Source organism: Lynx canadensis, chromosome C1 (genome assembly GCF_007474595.2).
Source record: "Lynx canadensis isolate LIC74 chromosome C1, mLynCan4.pri.v2, whole genome shotgun sequence".
In the NCBI taxonomy this organism is placed as follows: domain Eukaryota; kingdom Metazoa; phylum Chordata; class Mammalia; order Carnivora; family Felidae; genus Lynx; species Lynx canadensis.
In genome coordinates this window covers 162,307,901-162,330,597 of record NC_044310.1, presented here as the reverse complement: position 1 = coordinate 162,330,597, position 22,697 = coordinate 162,307,901, and the positions used below count along the sequence as shown (strand labels likewise).

The 22,697-nt window shown below is 38.0% G+C and overlaps 2 protein-coding genes across 4 annotated transcripts in view; one reads left to right on the top strand and one right to left on the bottom strand.

Moving 5' to 3' along the window:
* The window catches only part of GPR155 (G protein-coupled receptor 155), a 49,505-nt gene extending 36,902 nt beyond the window's left edge, over nucleotides 1–12,603 (top strand). The window contains exons 12-16 of the mRNA XM_030326024.1: nucleotides 759–895; nucleotides 2,989–3,084; nucleotides 5,129–5,193; nucleotides 7,057–7,194; nucleotides 10,644–12,603. Of these exons, the coding sequence (XP_030181884.1) occupies nucleotides 759–895; nucleotides 2,989–3,084; nucleotides 5,129–5,193; nucleotides 7,057–7,194; nucleotides 10,644–10,935 (728 nt within the window). The 3' untranslated portion in view covers nucleotides 10,936–12,603. The remainder of the gene's footprint in view (nucleotides 1–758; nucleotides 896–2,988; nucleotides 3,085–5,128; nucleotides 5,194–7,056; nucleotides 7,195–10,643) is intronic.
* A 7,441-nt stretch (nucleotides 12,604–20,044) lies between these two features.
* The window catches only part of SCRN3 (secernin 3), a 31,448-nt gene continuing 28,795 nt past the window's right edge, over nucleotides 20,045–22,697 (bottom strand). For all 3 annotated transcript variants that reach the window (XM_030326659.1, XM_030326660.1, XM_030326661.1), the window contains one exon: nucleotides 20,045–20,501. In XM_030326659.1, coding sequence (XP_030182519.1) covers nucleotides 20,331–20,501 — 171 coding nt within the window. In that variant the 3' untranslated portion in view covers nucleotides 20,045–20,330. The remainder of the gene's footprint in view (nucleotides 20,502–22,697) is intronic.

The following is a 22,697-nucleotide window of genomic DNA, read 5'->3' as shown; positions in this document are numbered from 1 at the left end:
GGCAGGAGAACAGAGGTTTCTTGGGAAAGGCCCTTCCCCTCTACTCTAGGCCACACAAGGGTCGTTCGTATCTGTGATTTGGACTTGGTTCTGTATGTGAACAGAACAGTGTATAACAGCTTTTATTTGCTTTCTTAAAGGTGTTTTCTAAGGCAGATTTTAAACTCTTTAATGAAAGGCAAAGGGAAATAATTAAGTTTGTGTTACAGTTAGCCAAAACAGGATATTCGTGACCAATATGCAGATTTGCTATAGATGAAACACAAGTTATTAATTTAGTCTTAAAAAAAAGAAATTAAGATACATAGAGGCTTATAATATATAGCTAATGGCGGTAACAACAGCTAACGGCATGCATGGGGGAGGTGCATAGTGTTGCTAAATAAAAAGAAAGCAGCCTGCCAAATTGTCTGTGTAGTATGATCCTACGTCGATGAAAATTATTTGTGTATATCTTGGTGTAGAAAAATTCTATAAGTATATACAGTAAGCCTGGTCTTTATGTATATATTAACACCATTGAATAGTGTAGACAGGAACTATGGCAGACTACTTGTAGTTTTCAGATAAAAACACTTGACAAGTACAACTCTCCTGAAACCACAAGAAGGAGCCTTCCTCAGATTTCATCTAAAATAATACACTGATTCTGAGCTGAATGTGCATATGTGCTGGTTTGCTTCGAAAGTCATTATGAATTTGAAATGCATTCAAATCAAAAGCTCTGATTACAAATTGTTGTACTTACTGTCTTATAGATGAGCATTGTGTGAGTCGCTGTAACTCCCAGAGCTGCATGTTAGTCCAGGAAGAGGAGCAGTATCTACAGAGTGGAGACCAGCAACTGGCTCGACATGTGTTGCTGTGTTTACTTCTCATTATTGGCCTGTTTGCTGTAAATGTTTCTTCTGATTTTGTTTTGGGGCCATTTCTTTAAATGTTTGGCAAAGATTTTATTCAGGCATCTGGGAGAAACTTAGTTCCTGCTTCGGGGCGTGGCAGCGAGGCCAGTCTGAATCCCCATCTTGAGCAGTTTGGTGGGGAAGGGGGCAAGAAGGATTCACAGCACCCTGTCACCTAAATGGCCCAACAGCCTATGTTGCTTAGAGTCATTTCCTCATTCTATGCTCTGAACCTAGAATTTGGTAAAACCGGGTATCTCCACGCTGTGTGCAGGGCCACTCAGTGACTAAATGCCTACATGGCCTCCCAGAAGATAAACTTTTAGAAAGAATTTTTAATTATGAAAAGAGCATAACCACTTCATGCCATAGATATTTGCACAATCACTGCCTTCTCTTTTTTCATACATTTTTCGTGGTTCTAAATTGTACCTAGAGATTTATACTCTGCTTTGTCACTTGTGTCAGTCATTTTCTTTTTGCTACATAGTTGTTTGTAACTGTTACTTTAAATGGCTCCTCAGTAAACAGTAGAGGAGATACATTATAATTTACCCAACCACTTCCTTATGGATGATTATTCCTAGTTTTTCCAAATGCTCAAATAAACATCTCCATGCAATATTTCATTATGATAGAGTCTCAGACTTGGGAAACCTGGATCAAAGAGTATAACGATTTCTGTGCCTCTGGATGCATTCTACAAAATTGTGTTCGGAAGGAGTAGTATAGATTTGTAAAAGGACTCCCACCAGCACTGAATGTTATGAAATTTATTTTTTTTAATGTTTATTTATTTGAGACACACAGAGAGAGAGTGGGGAAGGGGCAAAGAGAGAAGGAGACAGAGAGCTTAAACCCACGAACCGTGAGATCATGACCTAAGCTGAAATCAAGAATCGGGTCCGTACCAACTGAGCCACCCAGGCGCCCCTGAATGTTATGAATTTTAAAGTTTGCGGGGCGCCTGGGTGGCGCAGTCGGTTAAGCGTCCGACTTCAGCCAGGTCACGATCTCGCGGTCCGGGAGTTCGAGCCCCGCGTCGGGCTCTGTGCTGACTGCTCAGAGCCTGGAGCCTGTTTCCGATTCTGTGTCTCCCTCTCTCTCTGCCCCTCCCCCGTTCATGCTCTGTCTCTCTCTGTCCCAAAAATAAATAAACGTTGAAAAAAAAAATTTAAAGTTTGATAACTTTATAAGTGAAATATAGCCCTTTATTTTCTAAATGCGTTTCTTTGATTACTAAGGGATTTTAAAATCAGTTTTATGTCCTCTTGTGTGAATTATCATTTATTATATAATTCTTTAAGATGGTTCAAATGTAACTTGCCTGGGTCCTCCCTAGATGGGAGATGGACCATATATATAACCAATGAAGAAACCTTTTTACATTGGGATGTTCATTACATAGAATGCTGTCAGCCAGCACCATTTTAACTGCTGTTTAAGAACAAAAATCAAAAAGGGGCACTGGGGTAGGTCAGCTGGTTGGGCGTCCAACTTCGGCCCAGATCACGATCTCATGGTTCATGGGTTCAAGCCCTGCATCGGGTTCCATGCTGACAGCTCAGAGCCTGGAGCCTGCTTTGGATTGTGTCTCTCTCTCTGTCTGCCCCTCCTCTACTTTCCCTCTGTCTCTCTCTCTCTCTGTCTCTCTCTCTCTCAAAAATAAATAAACATTAAAAAAATTATTGAAAAAAAAGAACAAAAATCAAACAGTAAGAAATGCTGCCAAGAACTGCTGCTTAGTGATGTGATTGTTTTCATTGTGTAGAACTAATTTTAAAATCAGTCCTGTCTTAGGCTGGTTGGCAGTCCTGATATATTATGTAAGCTTCCGTATTATGGCGCATGTCTTCTTGCTTCGGATCTGATCAAATTAGATGCTGTTTGAGTGACATCTGTCAGGAGGAGAGGTTGAAACCTCTTGTTCAAAAGACAAAGCCTCTATATTCTCTCGGTGTTTTTCCTTTTATTCTCCCCCCCTCCCCCCAATTATTAAGCAGATAAGTTATTGTACTGTGTTCTGGATAGAAAGAAATGATTAGCTAGCTTCATTTTAAAATACTATTTTCACCTTCCTTTACAGAATCTTTCCAGTTGTTTATGGTGGCTATTCAACCAAGAACCTGGAAGGCTATATGTTGAGCTACAGTTTTTCTGTGCTGTGTTTAACTTTGGCCAGGTATTTATGTACTGAGAACTTTGAGGGCTTTTTTGTTTTCCTGGATGGGTTTTTTGGGGGGTAGCGGTGCGGATGTTGTTGTTTTCTTTTAAATCAAAAGGGTTTAGTTGGTTCGCCAGCTGCCGGCATGCGTGACAGCTGACAGCTGCATCCGATCTCCATGTTGGTTCTCGTCATCAGAATGCACATTGAGTGTTTCAGTCACAAACACCAAATCGTTTTTTGCTTTGGTTTTAAAATGAAGAGTGATCAGTTAAGCAGGGACAAGATGTCCCAACTTCTTTTGAAACTTTGTTATGGTCTTAATAAGTCACTTTGGGAAAAAGACTTCCCTTCTCTGAGTCCCTTAGTTGAGTCACTTAAATTGATGAACATCATTTCATTTACTTGTTGATGTTTCTCGAACGATAGGTGCTTAAATCTTTTTTAGAAAATCACGTGATGGATAAATACATTTGGGCCAGGGATCGTAGTTACCATTCCTTGACAGTCTAAATGCCAACCATTATTAAGGATTTTACATTAGTCCTCTTACTTAGACGTCACAGGAACACCAACCAAGTGACATTATCATTCCCGGTTTTAAAAATTAGGAACTAAAATTCCATGAAGAACTAATATGATAGGTGCTGTTGTCTTTATGTCACTATTAAAATGGATATTGAAGAATAAATGACATTTTCCATATTGGGAAAATATTTTTATGTGAAAATTTCAAAGTGTGATTCTGTTTTCAATCTCTTACTTTTTAATAAAGAAAGGATATTAGTACCACAGATTAAGTATCAGGTTGAAAAAAATAACTCTGTTTGAAATCACTGGTTTTGCCTATTAAACCTGAAATAATCGACTGCCTGAGTCAGTTAACATTTATTAGTAGACATTCCTGTACATTTTACCCTAACATTAATTTCTTGAAATATTTCCAGTTTGTTTTTGCCATGATGGTGGGGGCAAAAAGACTATGTCTAGACAGATAAGTGACCTAATCAGTTTATTACAGACTGGCTTGAGTATCCCAGGCTACATGATGCCCACCTCACTTTGTGAATCTAAGATCTGATTTTTGTACCCAGGAACTATAAAATCCTAGGTTCAGAACTCATAGTCTCACTCAGCCTTTTGATTTCAAGAAGCCCACTCCAGGCTGTCACCCCAGGACTGGAACTGAGAAAGCTTCACAAATGAAGAAGCTAACACTAGGAATGTTGCATTTGAGATGATGCCCCCATAGCTAATGGTCCAAGCTTTTCAAAGGAGAGAGAGAGAGAGAGAGAGAGAGGGAGAGTTATACAAACACTCCCCACCCCCTCCCATATAGGTGTTATAGTAAGGTCATTCCTTTTTGGCTGTTTATAGTTTGGGGGTGAAGCAAGGTAGATCCTTCTTGCAGTATATCGCATTGTCCACCCTACCTCCCACCAGCCTGCACTGAGATCCTTAACCCACTGTGCCTGGCAAATGGCAGTTGCCAACCTTCTGTCTCCCCAGGCAATTCCAATCGTCCTTACCTGTGGCCGCTTTCTGGTGCCAGTTTTCCTCATCACCCCCAAATCCCTCAAACCCTTTCCCTAAGCACCTAGCCAATTTCATGTCACATAAAGTTTGTTCAGTGACTTCACTGTAATCAGACACTATGTAATTCTCTACTTGCTGAAGTGTTAACGGAAATATAATAAACACTGAAGCACAACGGGAGATCACTTATTTTCTTTTTTCAAAAGGGAAAACAAAGACATGAAGCTCTTAAATGTTTTCGTTTTTCTTCAGTGAGCTAGAATACAGATGTGGCAGCTCAGCCCTGGGTTAAGTCAATGATCCAACCTAACTAGTAGGACACATGACTAAGAAGAGGCAGCCAAGTATCATACCTGCCTCCAGACACTGAACTTTAGAGGACCTGCCTTGTGTGGTCCATTTAAAAGACTGCTCTAATCACTCTAGGTTAGCTTCCCCCAGCACTAAACATATGGTGGCTTCCATAATTCCTCAGTCTTAACATTCTACTGTTGAACTCATGACTGTAACCTTTCTTCTTCCATAGGGATTTATTTCCTTTGGCATCTTTGGATTGGACAAACATTTAATCATTCTACCTTTCAAAAGAAGGTAAATTTAGTTTTGAAATAAATCTATATCTGGGGACACCTGGGTGGCTCAGCCGGGTAAACGTCCGACTTTGGCTCAGTTCATGATCTCATGGTTTGTGGGTTCGAACCCTGCGTCGGGCTCTGTGCTGACAGCTCAGAGCCTGGAGCTTGCTTTGGATTCTGTGTCTCCCTCTCTCTCTGCCCCTCTTTTGCTCATGCTCTGTCTCTCTCCCTCAAAAATAAACATTAAAAAATTTTAGAAAGAAATCTATACCTGTAAAAGTAATGACAAGGCCATTCTATTAACATACTGATATTTTTAAACCTATAGTAATTGCTAGACCACAGAAAGATTAAACCAAACATTGTGTTGATTCACACATTTGTTGTAAATAATTGCAGAGAAGGGGCACCTGGATGGCTCAGTTAGTTAAAGCCTCCAAATCTTAGTTTCAGCCCAGGTCATGATCTCACGGTTCATGGGTTTGAGCCCCGTGTCAGGCTCTACACTGCTGGTGCAGAGCCTGCTTGGGATTCTCTCTCTCTGCCCCCTACCAGCTCGCACCTGTTCTCTCCCTCTTTCTCAAGATAAAGAAAAATAAACTTTAAACAAATAAATAATTGCAGAGAAAACTTTAGAAAAACTCTTATTACTCCCACATTGTCATTTGCATTTCAACGAGAATTGATGGGTGAGAACTTCTTTTTTTTTTTTTCATGTTTATTTATTTTTGATAGAGAGAGAGAGAGAGAGAACTCCAAGGGGAGGGACAGAGAGAGGGGGGCAGAAGATCCAAAGCGGGCCCTGCACTGACAGCAGAGAGCCTGATGCAGGGCTCGAACCCACAAACTGTGAGATCATGACCTGAGCTGAAGTTGACCGACTGAGCCACCCAGGTGCCCTGATGGATGAGGACTTCTATCTATGCCATTAACTACATAAAGTAAAGTGAAACGTGAAAAATATATTTAGGAATGGAAGTGGTAGATTGTGCATCCCCAAAGGTCTGTATTTGACAATATAGATTCTCCTTTGACAATAGGATTTCTCTTTCTATCAAACTGACAATTTATAGAAAACTCAAGTCCCTTCTTTCTAAATTGTTTTTATTAGCTTGGTGACGAGTTTCTTTGGATTCAGATTAGTAACTTCTTTAAAAGAAATAATGAAATGGGAATTCTGCAATCCAGGAGTGGAAGGAAGGGGGAGGCACACATCTTTGTTACTCTCATTTGTTTTCAAAGTCAAACTCAGTAGAAACTAGAAGTGCTAATGGAATTTATCCTATCCACTACCTGAAAAGTGCCCAGTATGTGGTCACCATTCTTTCTTCTACTTCTTTTTTGTCGTCATTAACATCATCACATTATTAAGATATAGTTGCTTCATTTCGTGAAGGAGGAAAAACGTAATAGGAAAGTCATTGAACTTAGTTATCAGCTCATAATGTTGATCAGTTAAAATGGTCAACACATGTATCGTCTGAGCTGGCAGAAACAGAATGATGCTGTATTCCAGAGCCCAGTATTTGTCTCTCTGGTACTGAAATTGGAAAATGATTAAATAAAATACTTGATCTCTGTAAGTTATTTTTGCCACTTAAAACAGTAGAATGTAGAATAAGGAAAGAACTTTATTTTTTTGGTAGAAACTGAAATAGATCAAATATGTTTGGATGGCTTATAAAATGTTCAAGTCTCCACCTGCTTGGACCAGGAAACCAAGTGCGGGGTTAGGTCTTTGCTTCGGACACTAACAGCATCTGGATGTTGTCGATGACCGCTTTGGAAGAGCTGTGTCGATGGGGTGATAAGCAGGAAGGGGTTCTCTCTGAGTGCTTTTCATTCCTTAAAAGTGACCTCCTTAAATTTTGGCTTTTAGACTTGAGTTCCTATGGAATAATAAAGATACAACAGACAACAGGGGTTCTCCTGTTCCTGAGGAAATAAAAATGACCTGTCAACAATTTATCCATTATCATCGTGATCTGTGTATCCGAAACATTGTCAAGGAAAGAAGGCAAGTACAAATTCTAGATAATTATATTTTAGATGATTAATTTTGGTTTGTAACAGGCTAAGTAATATGGTTGTAATTAACTATATGGTTGGTTTTTTTTTTCAATAGCACAATTACATGTAAAAGTTAAAACAGGCAGTTTATAGTTTAAGAAACAGCATATACTGGGGCACCTGGGTGGCTCAGTTGTTTGGGCGTCGGACTTTCAGCTCAGGTCATGATCCAGCCCCATGTCGGGCTCTGTGCTGACAGCTCAGAGCCTGGAGCCTGCTTCAGATTTTGTGTCTCCCTCGCTCTCTGCCCCTCCCCCACTAGCATTCTGTGACTCTCTCAAAAATAAATAAAAACGCTTTTTAAAAAAATTTAAAAAGGGGCGCCTGGGTGGCACAGTCGGTTAAGCGTCTGACTTCAGCCAGGTCACAATCTCGCGGTCCGTGAGTTCGAGCCCTGCGTCGGGCTCTGGGCTGATGGCTCAGAGCCTGGAGCCTGTTTCCAATTCTGTGTCTCCCTCTCTCTCTGCCCCTCCCCCGTTCATGCTCTGTCTCTCTCTGTCCCAAAAATAAATAAACGTTGAAAAAAAAAATTAAAAAAAAATTTTTTTAAAAAGAAACAGCATATACTGGGGTGCCTGGGTAGTTTAGTCGGTTAAGCATCCAACTTCAGCTCAGGTCATGATCTCACTGTTCGTGGGTTCGAGCCCCGTGTCGGGCTCTGTGCTGACAGCCTCAGAGCCTGGATCCTGCTTCGGATTCTGTGTCTCCCTCTCTCTCTGCCCTTCCCCTCCCCCTGCCCCTCCCCTCCCCCCACTCATACTGTCTCTCTCTGTCTTTCAAAAATAAATAAATGTTTAAAAAAATTGTTTTAAAACAGCATATGTAAGATTCTTACACTTTTTAGAAGTTACATAACTTTCGATTTCCATATAAAATGTGAAAACTAATTTAGAATGAAGGAAAATGTAGTAAAATATTAACATTCACTTCATGTTGGCCATTAGTGTCTCTCACAAAACCAGGAGATACACTGGATTTAGAAGTGACTTTCTATTCTCCATCTCCTAGTGGTATGTTATTTCATATTATTAATGACATTGTCAGGAAAATGAAATGAAATTTGTCCTTTTATGTCTATAGCTGCAAATTTGAAATTGCCATTCAGGATGATATATGTACACATATCCTATGCCACTATATTTGTTTAGAAACAGGTAGCCTGGGACAGTTAGTGGAAAGGGGACTCACTGGGCACTGATACTAGAAGTCAGCTCCTGAATCTGCTACTTATTAGCTATGCGACATCATTGGGCAAGTTCAGTTGTCTAAACCTTAATTTTCCTCTTCTTTAAAATTAGATAGCATGTTTTTGAATCGGATAGCAAAATCTGTACGAGGGTCCTAGCCCGGTTTCTGGAAATGGTAAACTATGAAGAAAAGTTAGTTAAAGAGCCAAACAAAATTATTTCAAAGTTCCACTAATGGACAGTTTCAACAATTTACAGTTGCTTCTTAAAATTAAAGGGGGGCTCCTGGGTGGGGTGGCTCAGTCGGTTAAGCACCTGACTCTTGGTTTCAGCTCACGTCATGATCTCATGGTTTGTGGGTTCGAACTCCGCCTTGGGCTCTGCGCTGACAGCATGGAGCCTGCTTGGGATTCTCTCTCTCTCTCTCTCTCTCTCTCTCTCTCTCTCTCTCTCTCCCCCCTCTCTTTCTCCCCCTCCCCTGCTTGTGCTCTCTTTCTCTCCCTCAAAATAAATAAATAAACTTCAACAAATAATAATGAAATGAGGGGCGCCTGGGTGGCGCAGTCGGTTAAGCGTCCGACTTCAGCCAGGTCACGATCTCGCGGTCCGGGAGTTCCAGCCCCGCGTCAGGCTCTGGGCTGATGGCTCAGAGCCTGGAGCCTGTTTCCGATTCTGTGTCTCCCTCTCTCTCTGCCCCTCCCCCGTTCATGCTCTGTCTCTCTCTGTCCCAAAAATAAAATAAAAACGTTGAAAAAAAAATTAAAAAAAAAAATAATGAAATGAAATGAAATGAAATGAAATGAAATGAAATGAAAGAGATGAACAAAGGGTGCTCCACGTCAGCTCTGCCAGGCCCACTGTGATTGCGTAGGTGGGAAGCACGGCGCTTGCAGTTGGCAGGCTACCTCGCGCCCAGACAGCCGAATGGGCGCTGGCTGGCAGTGGTGCTGCCCTGTGACCTGTAGGGTGGCACATTCTCTGCCACTCTGTGCAGTTCCGTGGGCTGTGGTTGTAGCTGCCTGATCAGTCATCAGGAAGCAAATATTCTCCAGTTGGTGTCAGGGAATAAGGTGTTGGGCTATAAATTAAAAATCAGCAAGCAGGGAGAAGGATCAGACAGAGGTCATAATATTCCAGATGATGTTTGTAGTTGTAAAGCATAAATTAAGATATCTTATTACTAAGCAAACTACTGATGTTAAAACATTTTGACTTATGTACTTGAGAAGATCCTTCATGGATATTAGCCTCTTCTCTAATTTCTATGTGAAACTCTATATTCATTAGTGGTTAAACGCTTTAAAATTTTTGTCACTTACTTCTCATCTCGTCTTGATTTTCATCCACTGTTTTCTGTTGTCAAGCACTTTAGGTTTTACAGCTTGACTGATGCTTGTGGACAGATTCATGTTGTCTATTGCATATTTGTATGAAAATGTTAAGAATTCATTTAATTGCTTCTTTCACACTTCTCTTCCTCTTGTTTATTTATTCATACCTGAGACACCCCACATTTGCATTAGGAAGACAAATTTTAAATAATCAAGAAATAGATTCATAATCAAAGCACATTTTAAAGACCTTAGATTTATGGCAAGACAGATCACACTTATTCTTTCCTTCCTTCCTAATGTGCCAAATTCCTGACAAATATCAGTAAGATTGCCTTGCTGATGAAGGCAAGAAGAAAGACTATTTGTGGGCAGTGTGATAAACAGAAAATAATGAGGTGAGATTTGAGTAGTTTACTTTTAAGTCACTTTTTAAGAGCTCACTTTTTAAGAGCTCATAAAAACATATCATTTAATGTTCCTGAGACTATTCAATTACTTATTATACCTAAGAGTATATCATAAAATAAGTAATATTCAACTGTCTACAGAATAGATCTGGTTATAGCCGGCCAGCTACTATAAAAAAGAATGCTTCTTTGTAGATGCATTTACATTGTCTCTCTCTCTTTTTTTTTTTTTTTTTTTACATGTTTCTGTTTTCACAAGCATTATCGGCATTTTTTTTTCCTGGTGGGTCTTTCTAGGGTCGGATGAGTTAACAAACCCTTTATATTCAGAAGAGTTTCATTCCTGCCACACTTTTAACTATCATGCTGTGTTTCCCTGTCTCCTGTTTTTCCTTGCTTGTCCTCTATCATGCAGTGCTGATACCAGGTTTACAGAACATATGGGTGAATCATTCCTTTGACATACAGGTGTGGTGCAAAGACGTCTACTGGGACCTTCTGTGGCTGTGACCTGGTGAACTGGCTCATTGAAGTCGGCCTTGCCTCCGACCGTGGGGAAGCTGTGATATATGGAGACCGACTGGTGCAAGGAGGAGTCATCCAGCACATAACCAATGAGTATGAATTTCGGGATGAGTACTTGTTTTACAGATTTCTTCAAAAGAGTCCTGAACAGAGTCCTCCTGCTGTTAATGCCAACACTCCCCCACAGGAAAGATATCAAGAGATCGAGCATTCATCCCCATCCCCTAAGACCTAAATTATGAAGGAGACAACCCTGGGCCATATTCTGGCCCCAGATCTGTTTCTTATTAGCTGTCTGACCTTGGGCAAATCGTAACCTCTCCAAACCTCAGTCGCCTCTTCTGTAAAATTTGACGAGGTGTGTTCCTACCCCATGCTAACATTCTGTGACTTCGTGTGTTTGTAAAACACACAGGAAACTGACAGGAAAAAGAGAAAACCAAATCAAAATGTAAAGTTCTGATAATAAATATGATAATTACTATAAACTAGTTATGCCAACATTTTAAAACATTGCTCCCCACAGCCGTTTGCTATAATTTCAAGACGAACATCCAATTTATTATTGCTTTAAATTGCCAGATTTGGCAGGTATATTCCTGGCAGGAAATGGACCTTAAATTATGACAACTTTGCACTTATTGATAGCACCTCCTGAAAAAGAATTTTAATGATTCTGATAAAAGACCTTCTTATTCTATTTTCCCCATTTTCTTAACAAATAGTACTCATTTAAAAACTAGAAGCAATATTTTTTTAAAGTTCATCTTTTCCTGCTTTTCTATCCAAAGTACTAATCTGTGTCATTAGGAGGCGAATAAGAACTACCATAAATATTATCTCCAAAATCCATCCACAGAGGTATAATCTTTAACATTTGTACTGCAAATAATTTCAGCAGATTTGTTTAAATTTTATCAACAAATCTGTTGCCATGTATCGATTCTGGTGTTTGCATAAAGCACCACAGTGCAGAAGGATAGCCCCATTCCCTTCTTCCCTGCAGTTAAAGAGAAAAGGCTATATAGTTCAAGCCAAGATTTAAAAATGTTAAGCCTAACACCCTACTTTTACATCTAGAATTTAGTCTTCTTAAAGTGTCCATGTATAAAAAATCTACAAACTTGAAAGTTATTCAGTGTTGCCCTCCGATAAGCTTTATCTTCAGTAAATTAAAAAGAGATCTATTCACATGACCTTTGAACCTCTACTTAATTATTAGGTGTCAGTGCTGGTTTACCTTATTTAAACTATGTTTCTAGTATTTATTTTTCTCATACTTTTAGTGTGTCATGTAAAAGCCATTTAGAAAATAATTTATAGACTTAAATCATTGCTCTTTTAATGCAACAAATATGTAATTTTTTAAAAAACCTGCATGGAAGCCTAGTGTATTTAACAAGTAAATTACACTTTATTGTGTAGTATTAACCTGTACCAACTTTACGTTACGATTAGGGAATGGGGATTTTTTTCAGCAGAAATGTCTTGCTGCAAGACTTTTTTTTTTTTTTTTTTTTTTTTATGACCACATTATAACTCTCAGAACGCTCAGGAGTAAGCATAAAGCCTCATTGTTATACCAGGAGACTTTTACAGTTACAACAATACGGATATTAATTCACATGCATGCAAGCAACTCAAACTGGAGAATTTGTTTTGTGAACAAATCATACTACACCTGTTCTATTATTTGCATGAAGGGAATAAGCAGCATCTTTTTCCATGGGAAACACTAAGAGAAAACCCTGGATCAGAATGATCTGCGGTTTCAGATAACAAAGGCTTTTAAGGGATATTTTTAGGGTTATGGATATGCTAATTTTATTAAATGAAAATATTTGTAACTTTTACTCTCACTGACAAAGCAAGTTTCTCAATAAAATACCTATTTTAACTTGCATTGCTAACATCTTCTTTGAGTAATCTGAAAAACGCAGAAGCCATCATAGAGGTCTTTTCTGTAAGTTTTCACTGTTTTCTTAAATGGGTCTCCTGAGATTGTTCTGTTCTTCATGACCTTCTGGGATCTATCTGCACAGGGCCTTGCCCAATTATGCACTCAGGAAGCACTTTTTATTAATGAATCAATATGACATTGGAGTCCTTTTCACATATTTCATAATTTTTAATATGCAAGGTCACAGCTGGGAAAATTATCTGATAGAATTTTGATTAAAGTCTATCTAAAATCTTTTAGGTGCCTGGCTGGATCAGTCGGTAAATCAGGTGACTCTTGATCTTGGGGTCGTGAGTTTCAAGCCCCATGTTGGGTGTAGAGATTACTTAAAAAAACAAATCTACCCCTTTTGGGCTAATATTCAATACGGTCAGTTGTTCTTTTCTTTGTTCTGAATAATTCCATGACTAGCTTTTGTTTAAACTTCAATATTTTCAGAATAAGGTAAAGTGTGCTTGGCATTTTAAGAATAATGACTAGTGACAGTTTCTAAAAGCAAGAGAGATGTAAAACTATTATTTTACATGTTTGCTATACAGAATAGTGTTTGCCCCATCAATTCTAATATGATGTTAAATATTAAATTACTTTAGACCACTAGGCATAGGTAGTCAAGTGATGTCTGATGGTTGGAAACACAGTTCAGGATCAGAAATATCATCACCATTCTTCAGGAAAATGCGGAATGATAAATTTCTATGATTGGTATGAGAAAAGCCTGAAGTAATTAATTAAGAAAAGAACACACTAACTCTGTAGAACCTATTTTTCATAAATGTTACAAGTAGGAACTAAATTTCCAAAATTCTAGGCTGAATAATTATTTCTAGGGTAAAATTTTTGGTTGATCAACAAAACTAAAAGCCTACTGAATGGAAGAAGATATTTGCAAATGATATATCCAATGAAAGGTTAGTATCCAAAAATATATAAAAGAATTTATACAACTTGACATCAAAAAACAATCCAATTAAAAATGGGCAAAGACATGAAGAGACATTTCTCCAAAGAAGACATACAGATGGCCAACAGACACATGAAAAGATGCTCAACAGCACTCATGATCAGGAAATTGAAATCAAAATCAAAAGAGATGTCACCTCAGACGTGTCAGAATGGCTAAAATCAAAACACAAGAAACAACAAGTGTTGGCGAGGATGTGGAGAAAAAGGAACCCTCTTGCACTGTTGGTGGGAAGGCAAACTGGTGCAGCCACTGTGGAAAACAATATGGAGGTTCCATAAAAAATTAAAAACAGAGAAAAAAATTAAAAATAGAACTACCATATGATCCAGTAATCGCACTACTGGGTATTTACCCAAAGAATACGAAAACGCTAATTTGAAAGGATGTGTGTCCCTATGTTTATTACAGCATTATTTGCAATAGCCAACAAGTGTCCATTGATAGATGAATGGATAAAGAAGATGAGGTTGGGGCGCCTGGGTGGCTCAGTTGGTTAAGCGTCTGACTTTGGCTCAGGTCATGATCTCGCAGTTTGTGAGTTTGAGCCCCACATCGGGCTCTGTGTTGATAGCTCAGCCTGAAGCCTGCTTCGGATTCTGTGATTCCTCCTCTCTCTGCCCCTCCCATGCACATGCTCTGTCTCTATCTCTCAATAATAAATAAAACGTTAAAAAAAAAAAAAGGTGTGTGTGTGTGTATACACAATGGAATATTATTCAGCCATAAGAAAATGAAATCTTGCCATTTGCAACAACATGGTTGTATCTAGAGAGTATAATGCTAAGCAAACTAAGTCAGAGAAAGACAAATACCATATGATTTCATTCATATGTGAAATTTAAGAAACAAAACAACAACAAAAAAGAAACCAAAAGACAAACTGTTAATGATAGAGAACAAACAGATCATTTTCAGAGGGGGAATGGGGGTGGGGGGTGGGTGAAACAGGTGAACGGGATTAAGAGCATATTTACCTTGATGAGCACTAAATAATATATGGAATTGTTGACTCAGTCTATTGTATACCTGAAGCAAATATAACACTGTATGTTGACTGTACTGGAATTAAAAATAAAAGTTTTTTTGGTTGAAGATTAATATATAAATTGATGTTTTCAACAAAGATCAAAAAACTAGCTTTCTCTAAAGTACTCAGCTTAAGGTTCCCGGCTAGCTCAGTCAGTAGAGCATGAGACTCTTAAAGTACTCAGTTTATTGGTTATTCCCTTGGTGTATTACATCATGGTAAATAATAAACCATACCATTGAAGGATTAACCAAAAAAAAAACTTAATTTCAAAAAAAACTATATTTTTTATTCCTAAGAAACACCTGAAATTTAAGAAAACCTTACATTTTCAGGGTGCCCGGTGGCTCAGTCAGTTAAGCGCCCAACTTCAGCTCAGGTCATGATCTCACGGTTCATGGGTTCAAGCCCCGCCTCAGGCTCGGGCTCTGTGCTAACAGCTCAGAGTCTGGAGCCTGCTTCGGATTCTGTCTCCCTCTCTCTCTCTCTCTGCTCTTCTCCTGCTCACGCTCTGTCTCTCTCACTTTCTCAAAAATAAATAAACATTTAAAAAAAAGGAAGTCTTAAATTTTCTAAAATATACTATAAGGCATTAATTACCCACACAATTACCAAAACCCAAATACCATATTGGATTTACATAGTGAAAGTCTCCTAAACTTTCTTAATTCACATATCCTTATAATAATATCAGTCTTGGGGCGCCTGGGTGGCGCAGTCGGTTAAGCGTCCGACTTCAGCCAGGTCACGATCTCGCGGTCCGTGAGTTCGAGCCCCGCGTCGGGCTCTGTGCTGACTGCTCAGAGCCTGGAGCCTGTTTCCGATTCTGTGTCTCCCTCTCTCTCTGCCCCTCCCCCGTTCATGCTCTGTCTCTCTCTGTCCTAAAAATAAATAAACGTTGAAAAAAAAAATAATATCAGTCTTTAGGGAGTTGTTATTCCCATTTTGAATATGCAAAAAAGCAACAGGTTGACCTGAGACTTAACAAAGGTTACCAAGTTGTACAGATAGATTGTCTAAATAATTTGCTCAACTTTACAGAGGACTGGGTACATTATTTCCATCAGCACTTCAATGTTCATTTAACAAATATTTATTGAGCCTCTAACTTGTGCCAACACAATGTTGAATACCGAGCACACAACAGTGGGGTTCCTAACCTCATAAAGGTTCTATTTTACTGTGAAAAACAGATGTGAAACATATAATTACACTTGTGATCAGGATCACATGTGGCTCTGAGAGTACGTAACAACAGACTTGACCTTGTGGTATGGGGAAAACTTTCCTGAGGAACTCCTGCTTCAGCAAAATTCTAAAGGATAAAAACTACTTACATAAAAAGGAGGACATGAAATGAATGGTGCAAGCAGAGGGCACAGCCATTGTGAAGGAGCTGGGCACATTCAAGGATTTGAAAGAGCAGTGTAGTGAGTGAAACAAGCCAAAGAAAGACAAATACGATGATTTTGCTCATATGTGGAGTTTAAGACACAAAACAGATGAACATAGGGGAAGGAGAAAAAAAGATACGGAGGCAAACCATGAAAGAGACTCAACTTTAGAGAACCGTGGGTTGATGGAGGGAGGTGGGTGGGGGATGGGCTAAATGATGAGTATTAAGGAGGGCACTTGCTGTGATGCGCACTGGGTGTTATATGTAAGTGATGAATCACTAAATTCTCACTAATGTTACACTGTATGTTAACTAATTTAAATAAAAACTTGAAACATTAAAAAACCCCGAAAGACCAGGAACACCTGGGCGGCTCCGTCAGTTAAGCATCCAACTTAAACTCAGGTCATGATCTCATGGTTCATGGGTTCGAGTTCTGCCTTGGGCTCTCTGCTGTCAGCTCAGAGTCTGGAGCCTGTTTCAGATTGTGTGTGTGTGTGTCTGCCCATACCCCACCTGTGCTCGCTCGCTCTCTCTCAAAAATAAGTGAATAAACTTAAAAAAAAAAAGCAGCATAGTAAAAGCTTTTTAAAAAGGCAATAGTGTACAAGGGTTCCTTTACACTGTCAGTGAGAATGCAAATTGATGCAGGCACTGCAAAAACAGTACAGGGGTTCCTTCAAAAGTTAAAAATAGAGGGGCACCTGGGTGGCTCAGTCAGTTAAGAGTCTGACTTTTAAGTTTGGTTCAGATCATGATCTCATGGGTTGTGAGTTCAAGCTCTTCATCAGGCTCTGTGCTGACAGCATGGAGTCTGCTTTGGATTCTCTCTGCCCCTCTGCCCCTCCCCTCCCCTCTGTCAAAATAAACATTTTTTTTTTTTAAGTTAAAAATAGATTTGCCATATGATCCACTAATTCCACAACTGGGTATTTAACCAAAGAAAACAAAAACACTAATCCGAAAAGATATATGCACCCCTATGTTTATTGCAGCATTACTTACATAGCCTAGATGCAGAAGCAACCCAAGTGTCCATTGATAGATGAATGGATAAAGAAACTGTGGTGCATATATACAATGGAATATTATTCAGCAATAGGAAAGAATGAAATCTTGCCATTTGCAACAACATGGATGGGCCTAGAAGGTATAATGCCAAGTGAAATAAAAAAGACAAATACCATATGATTTCACTCATGTGCAGAATTTAACAAAACAAAGGAACAACAACAAAAAACAAACAGACTTTTAAATAGAGAACGAACTGGTGGTTGCCAGAGGGGAGGTGGGTGGGGGGATGGGTGAAAGAGAGAAAGGAGATTATGGAAAAAAAACAAAAACAAAAAAACCTAGCAAAAGTATAATAAGATACAGATGGGCAGATCAGCAAGATCTCATTGATAGTTCTTAAGGACTGGGACTTATCTCAATGACTTTTTAAAAGAATTTTAGATTCAACAATAAGAAAATGAACAGCCTGATTTTTAAATTGGGCAAAATATCTGAACAGGTATCTCACCAAAGAAGATATACAGAGGGCAATTAAGCATATTAAAAGATGCTCTGCAACATAAGTCATCAGGGAAATGCAAATTAAAACAATGAGATACTACTACACATCTATAAGAATAGCCAAAATCCTGAACACTGATGATACCGAATGATAAGTAAGGATGTGGAGCAACAGAAACTCTCATTCATTGCTGGTGGAATGCAAAATGATGGTCACTTTGGAAGATAGTGTGGCAGTTTCTTACAAAACTAAACATACTCTTACCATACCATCCAGCACTCATGCTGCCGGTATTTATCCAAATGAACTGAAAACTTACGTCTACACAAAAACTGGCACATAGATGTTTATAGCAGCTTTTATCATAACTGCCAAAACATGGAAGCAACTAAGGTGTCCTTCAGTAGGACCTATGGTTTTATGACTGGGTATCCGCAATCAAAATATCCAGAATGCTATTCAGCACTGAAAAGACATGAGCTCCCAAGCCATGAAAAGGCATAGAGGAATCTTAAATGCATATTACTAAGTTAAAGAGCAAATCTGAAAAGGCTATATACTGTATGATTCCAATTATATGACATTCTAGAAAAGGCAAAACTACGGAGATAATAAAAAGGTAAGTGGCTGTCAGGGATTAGGGGGAGGGAGAGATGAATAGGTGGAGCACAGATATTTAAAGCAGTGAAACTATTCTGTATAATACTCACTAATGCATGTTGTTAAACATTTGTCCAAACCCATAGAAGGTACAATGAGTGAACCCGAATGTAGACTATGGCTTTTGGGTGATAACGATATGTCAGTGTAGGTTCATCAATTGTAACAGATGTATTACTCTAGTGTGGGATGTTGACGGGGGGGGGGGGGGGGGGAGTTGGAGGTGGGACAGGACGTATGCAGGGACTCTGTACTTTCTGCTCAGTTTTGCTTTAAACCTAAAACAGCTATAAAAAAATATTTTCTTAAAAAGTTTTAGGAAGGAAATGTATTATTAGATTTACATTCCCAAGAGATCACTCTGCTGCAGTGACCCATGTGAATGTAGATAAAAAACAAAAATGGGTGTAGAACAGTTCACTGCAGTTGTCCAGGTGAGAGACAGTGCTAGTTGAGACTAGGGTGGGATGAAAGGAGGAAGAGAAAACATGTGAGCCCCAGGGAGAGAAATAAGATTCAAGTATGTGCCCCTGGATAAATGAACAGCCTGCTTACCCTTAGTTTCCCCATATATTAAGAGAGAAAAAGGAGGTGTATGGGGGTTGGCCAAAGGTCTTCATGATTTGGGGAGACGCTTTCACTGAACCATATGTAAAGCAAACACATAATTGAGTACTTGAGACAAATCTCTTTTCTTTTGTAATGGTAGCTCTGTATTAGACGAGCAAAATCAAGCAGATTGTGGTTTTTAAATTTTTTTTTACATTTATTTATTTTTGAGAGACAGAGAGAGACAGAGCGTGAACAGGGGAGAGGGAGATAGAGAAGGAGACACAAAATCCAAAGCAGGCTCCAGGCTCTGAGCTGTCAGCACAGAGCCCAAGGTGGGGCTCGAACCCACAAACCATGAGATCATGACCTAAATCGAAGTCGAACGCTCAACCAACTTAGCCACCCAGGTGCCCCTAAGCAGATTATGGCTTTTATGAGAGAACTTAAAAAAAGAAATTTTCTTTCATCATCCACTACTTTAGTAATAATCTTAATTACAATGATAGCAACCAATAAATACTATAATATAATAAAAAACCTAAAATAGGTATTTCTAGAAACCAATAAATAATGTTGAGTTGGATTCTTCTTTTGTTTTATAGTTGCAACTTTGAGTCTTACTTGGTAATCTCTATGTAACTTTAACAAAGTTTTATAAACTTTGGGTAAATATTACTTATTAATAATGTTCATAATACATTATGCACTATAATGTTCTTCATGTTCATAATACACTAATAATTCTATTTCGTTGCCACTATCTCATTCCTGTTGCTGTTTTCACTGAGTGAAGAGAAATAAAATTTGAGAAAGATTCAAGACACAGAAACAGTATCTCCTGAGGTCTTGGTTCCCTTATCCCATTTCTAATCCCCCAGACAAGCTCTTCTAAAAACATTACAGTAAAAGCCTGTAAGGGTGCATGGCTGAAAAAGTGCTTGATAATTAGAGCTAAAAGCTCACTGGTGCCAAGTCTTGACAAAAAGCATGTTTGTGTCTAATAAAAGTACATTTGCAGGATTAATACACTGTAATAAGACAATGTATAAATCTAGAAAATTTTGTTAGAGATGATTAATATTTGCCTAATGAGAAAAAACTCATTACTTGAGAAACAATATTTTCCATTACTAAAGAAAAATCTACTTTCTTGCTGTAATTGAGAAAATTATTTGAGGACAATACATAACTATACTAAATATAAATCTATTCATTATTTTAATATTTCATACTTTATGCAGAATTGAATATTTAATTATTGTAATTTTTAAAAAGGTATTATGGCTGGAAAAAAACCACATACACACACACACACACACACACACACACACACACACAAATACCTGAAATAACTCCTGGCTATTCCATGATATATGTGCCTAATTCCAATGTTATTTTCTTTCTCAATATTTCAGCAAGACTATGTGTAGTTTTAATAGGCCATTAGGTAAATGCTATTAAAGAAAAATCAGATCTACTCAAACTGGGTTATATCATTTACCAAGGTGATAGATTCTGACTTTGAGGAAGATTGTTGACCATTTATATGACACTAAGAACTAATGTTTGACTTATAAATTCTAATTTCATCTTTTGCACACTGGGGAAAGAGATTAACAATTTTATCAACATCAAGATGCTTGTTTTGAAGAATTGATTCCATTTCTTTGAATAGTTCTTTCTCCAGTTTCCTCATGTTGTCCAACATAGTTTTGGCTTTTTCCTGAACAATGAAAAAATAAAAATAAGTAAATACACACACACGTAAATCTAACCAAATTCCAAACCACTCTACAGACAAGTTTTTTTTTTTCATTCTGGTTTCCACTTCTAGTTTGGTTCCCCTCTCATTCTTTAGATATAGTACGGAATGAAATTCTTCAGGAAAAATCTTTGTTCTATATTGAATTAAAGGATTAACTCCAATTTATTAGGTATTTTTAGTAGAAAAGATTAAGCATAATTGCATAGGATTAGTCTATAAGCAAGAAACCTAAAAGAAAAATTTACAGGACCATTGAAATTATGATATTGTGTCTGGGGAAGGTTGCTGAAAAATGAGGCTAAGATTTTTTTATGAAGGTGGATCTTCTATATTTAAAATCAATATCAGATTAAACAAAGGAAAAAGAACAGTAGTATTCAAGGGAAAGAACAACTAAAAAAGACATTTTCTCTATGATTCCTCCCTGTTTCAAGAATCGGGGGAAAGGTCATTACTCATATAGAATAAAGGAATTTTTAAGTTATTGGTGAATTACCATGACCAGTTATAGGGTAGGTACTGAGAGAAAAAATATATAAGAAGAAAGTTACTAGAAAGTAAGAATAATTTTAAAAATTTGAATGATATATATCTGCCCTATAATGATAGGGCAGAATTCCACAAAACAAAGATGCTTAATCTAAACATGGACTTTAAAATCAAATTGGATCAACTTTTTCTGATGAAACACTACATTACATATTAGTGAGAAAAAAATATATTTTGTCTATAAATGGTATTGAAATAATTGGTCACCTCTTGGAAAACAAAGTTAGAATCCCTACTTCATAACATACACAAAAATAAATTTCAGGGGCACCTAGGTGGCTCAGTAAGTTAAGCACCAGACTCTTGATTTCAGCTCAGATCATGATCTCAGGGTTCGTGAATTCCAGCCCCACGTTGGGCTCTGCGCTGACAATGCGGAGCTTGGTATTCTCTCTCTGCCCCTCCTCCCACATGCTCTCTCTCTCTCTCTCTCTCTCTCTCTTAAATAAACATGAAAACATAGAAAGAAATTTCAGAAAAATTCAAGAACTAAGTATTTTTTTCAAACACACACATACATACTAGAAGAAAATACAGAAGTTATATTTATTTTGAGATGAAGCAGGCCTCTAGAAGCATGAAATCAAGATGCCTTAAAGGAAAAGACTAACAAATGTAATTGACTTAACTTAAAACTTCTGTCTGAAAAAAAAGTTAAATAAACAATAAACTGAGATAAAAAATTGCAATATAACAAAGACTCAAAATTCATATAGTTTTGCCTCTCTGAGGCAAAAGACAAAAACAACCAAGCAACAATTGAAAAACAGGCTAAGGAAAAGAACAGGCAAGTCATTTAAGAGGAAATACTAGTGGCTAATAAACATCTGAGAAGCTTTTCAACCTCATCAGTAATCAAGAAACATACATTAAAACTACCAGTAGCACTGACTCTCCCTAAGTCATAAAAATAGACTAGAACCAGAGAAAGACAAATATCACATCATTCTGCATAATATATGTGGAATCTAAAAAACAAAACAAATGACAAAAAGCAGCATTAGACCCATAAATACAGAGAACAAAGAAATTGATGGTTGCCAGATGACAGGGGGTGAGGAGGTAGACAATATGAGTGAAGAGAAGAGGAAGATATAGGTGCCCAGTTATGGAATGAATGTCATGGGGATAAAAGGCACATAAGGAATATAGTTAATGGTATTGTAATAGCATTGTATGGTGACAGATGGCAGCTACACGTGGGGTGAGCATAGCATAATGTATAGATTTGTCCAATCACTATATTGTACACCTAAAACTAATGTTAACATTTTGTGTCAATTATACTTCAGTAAAAAAAAAAAGTAGACTAGAATCCAGCTCTTTGACACTTCTTCCTTCAGGTTCTATGGTTTCTCCATTACTTTCTGTTGTCAATCAACATTTAACGGCTATTAAATAAAGCCTAAAATACTAACAGCTTTTAAATTTTAATTTCAATATTACTTAGAAAAATGTCAATCAGCATTTTAATTTAACAAGCATTTAATAATATGTCTACAAAACCAACCTTCCAGAAACAGTATTGAGGGGAAAGGAAGCTGACAATGCTGAGAACTAAGTAAGCGATTAGTGGCAGTGTGGAGGCTGCTCAGGGAGAAGTGA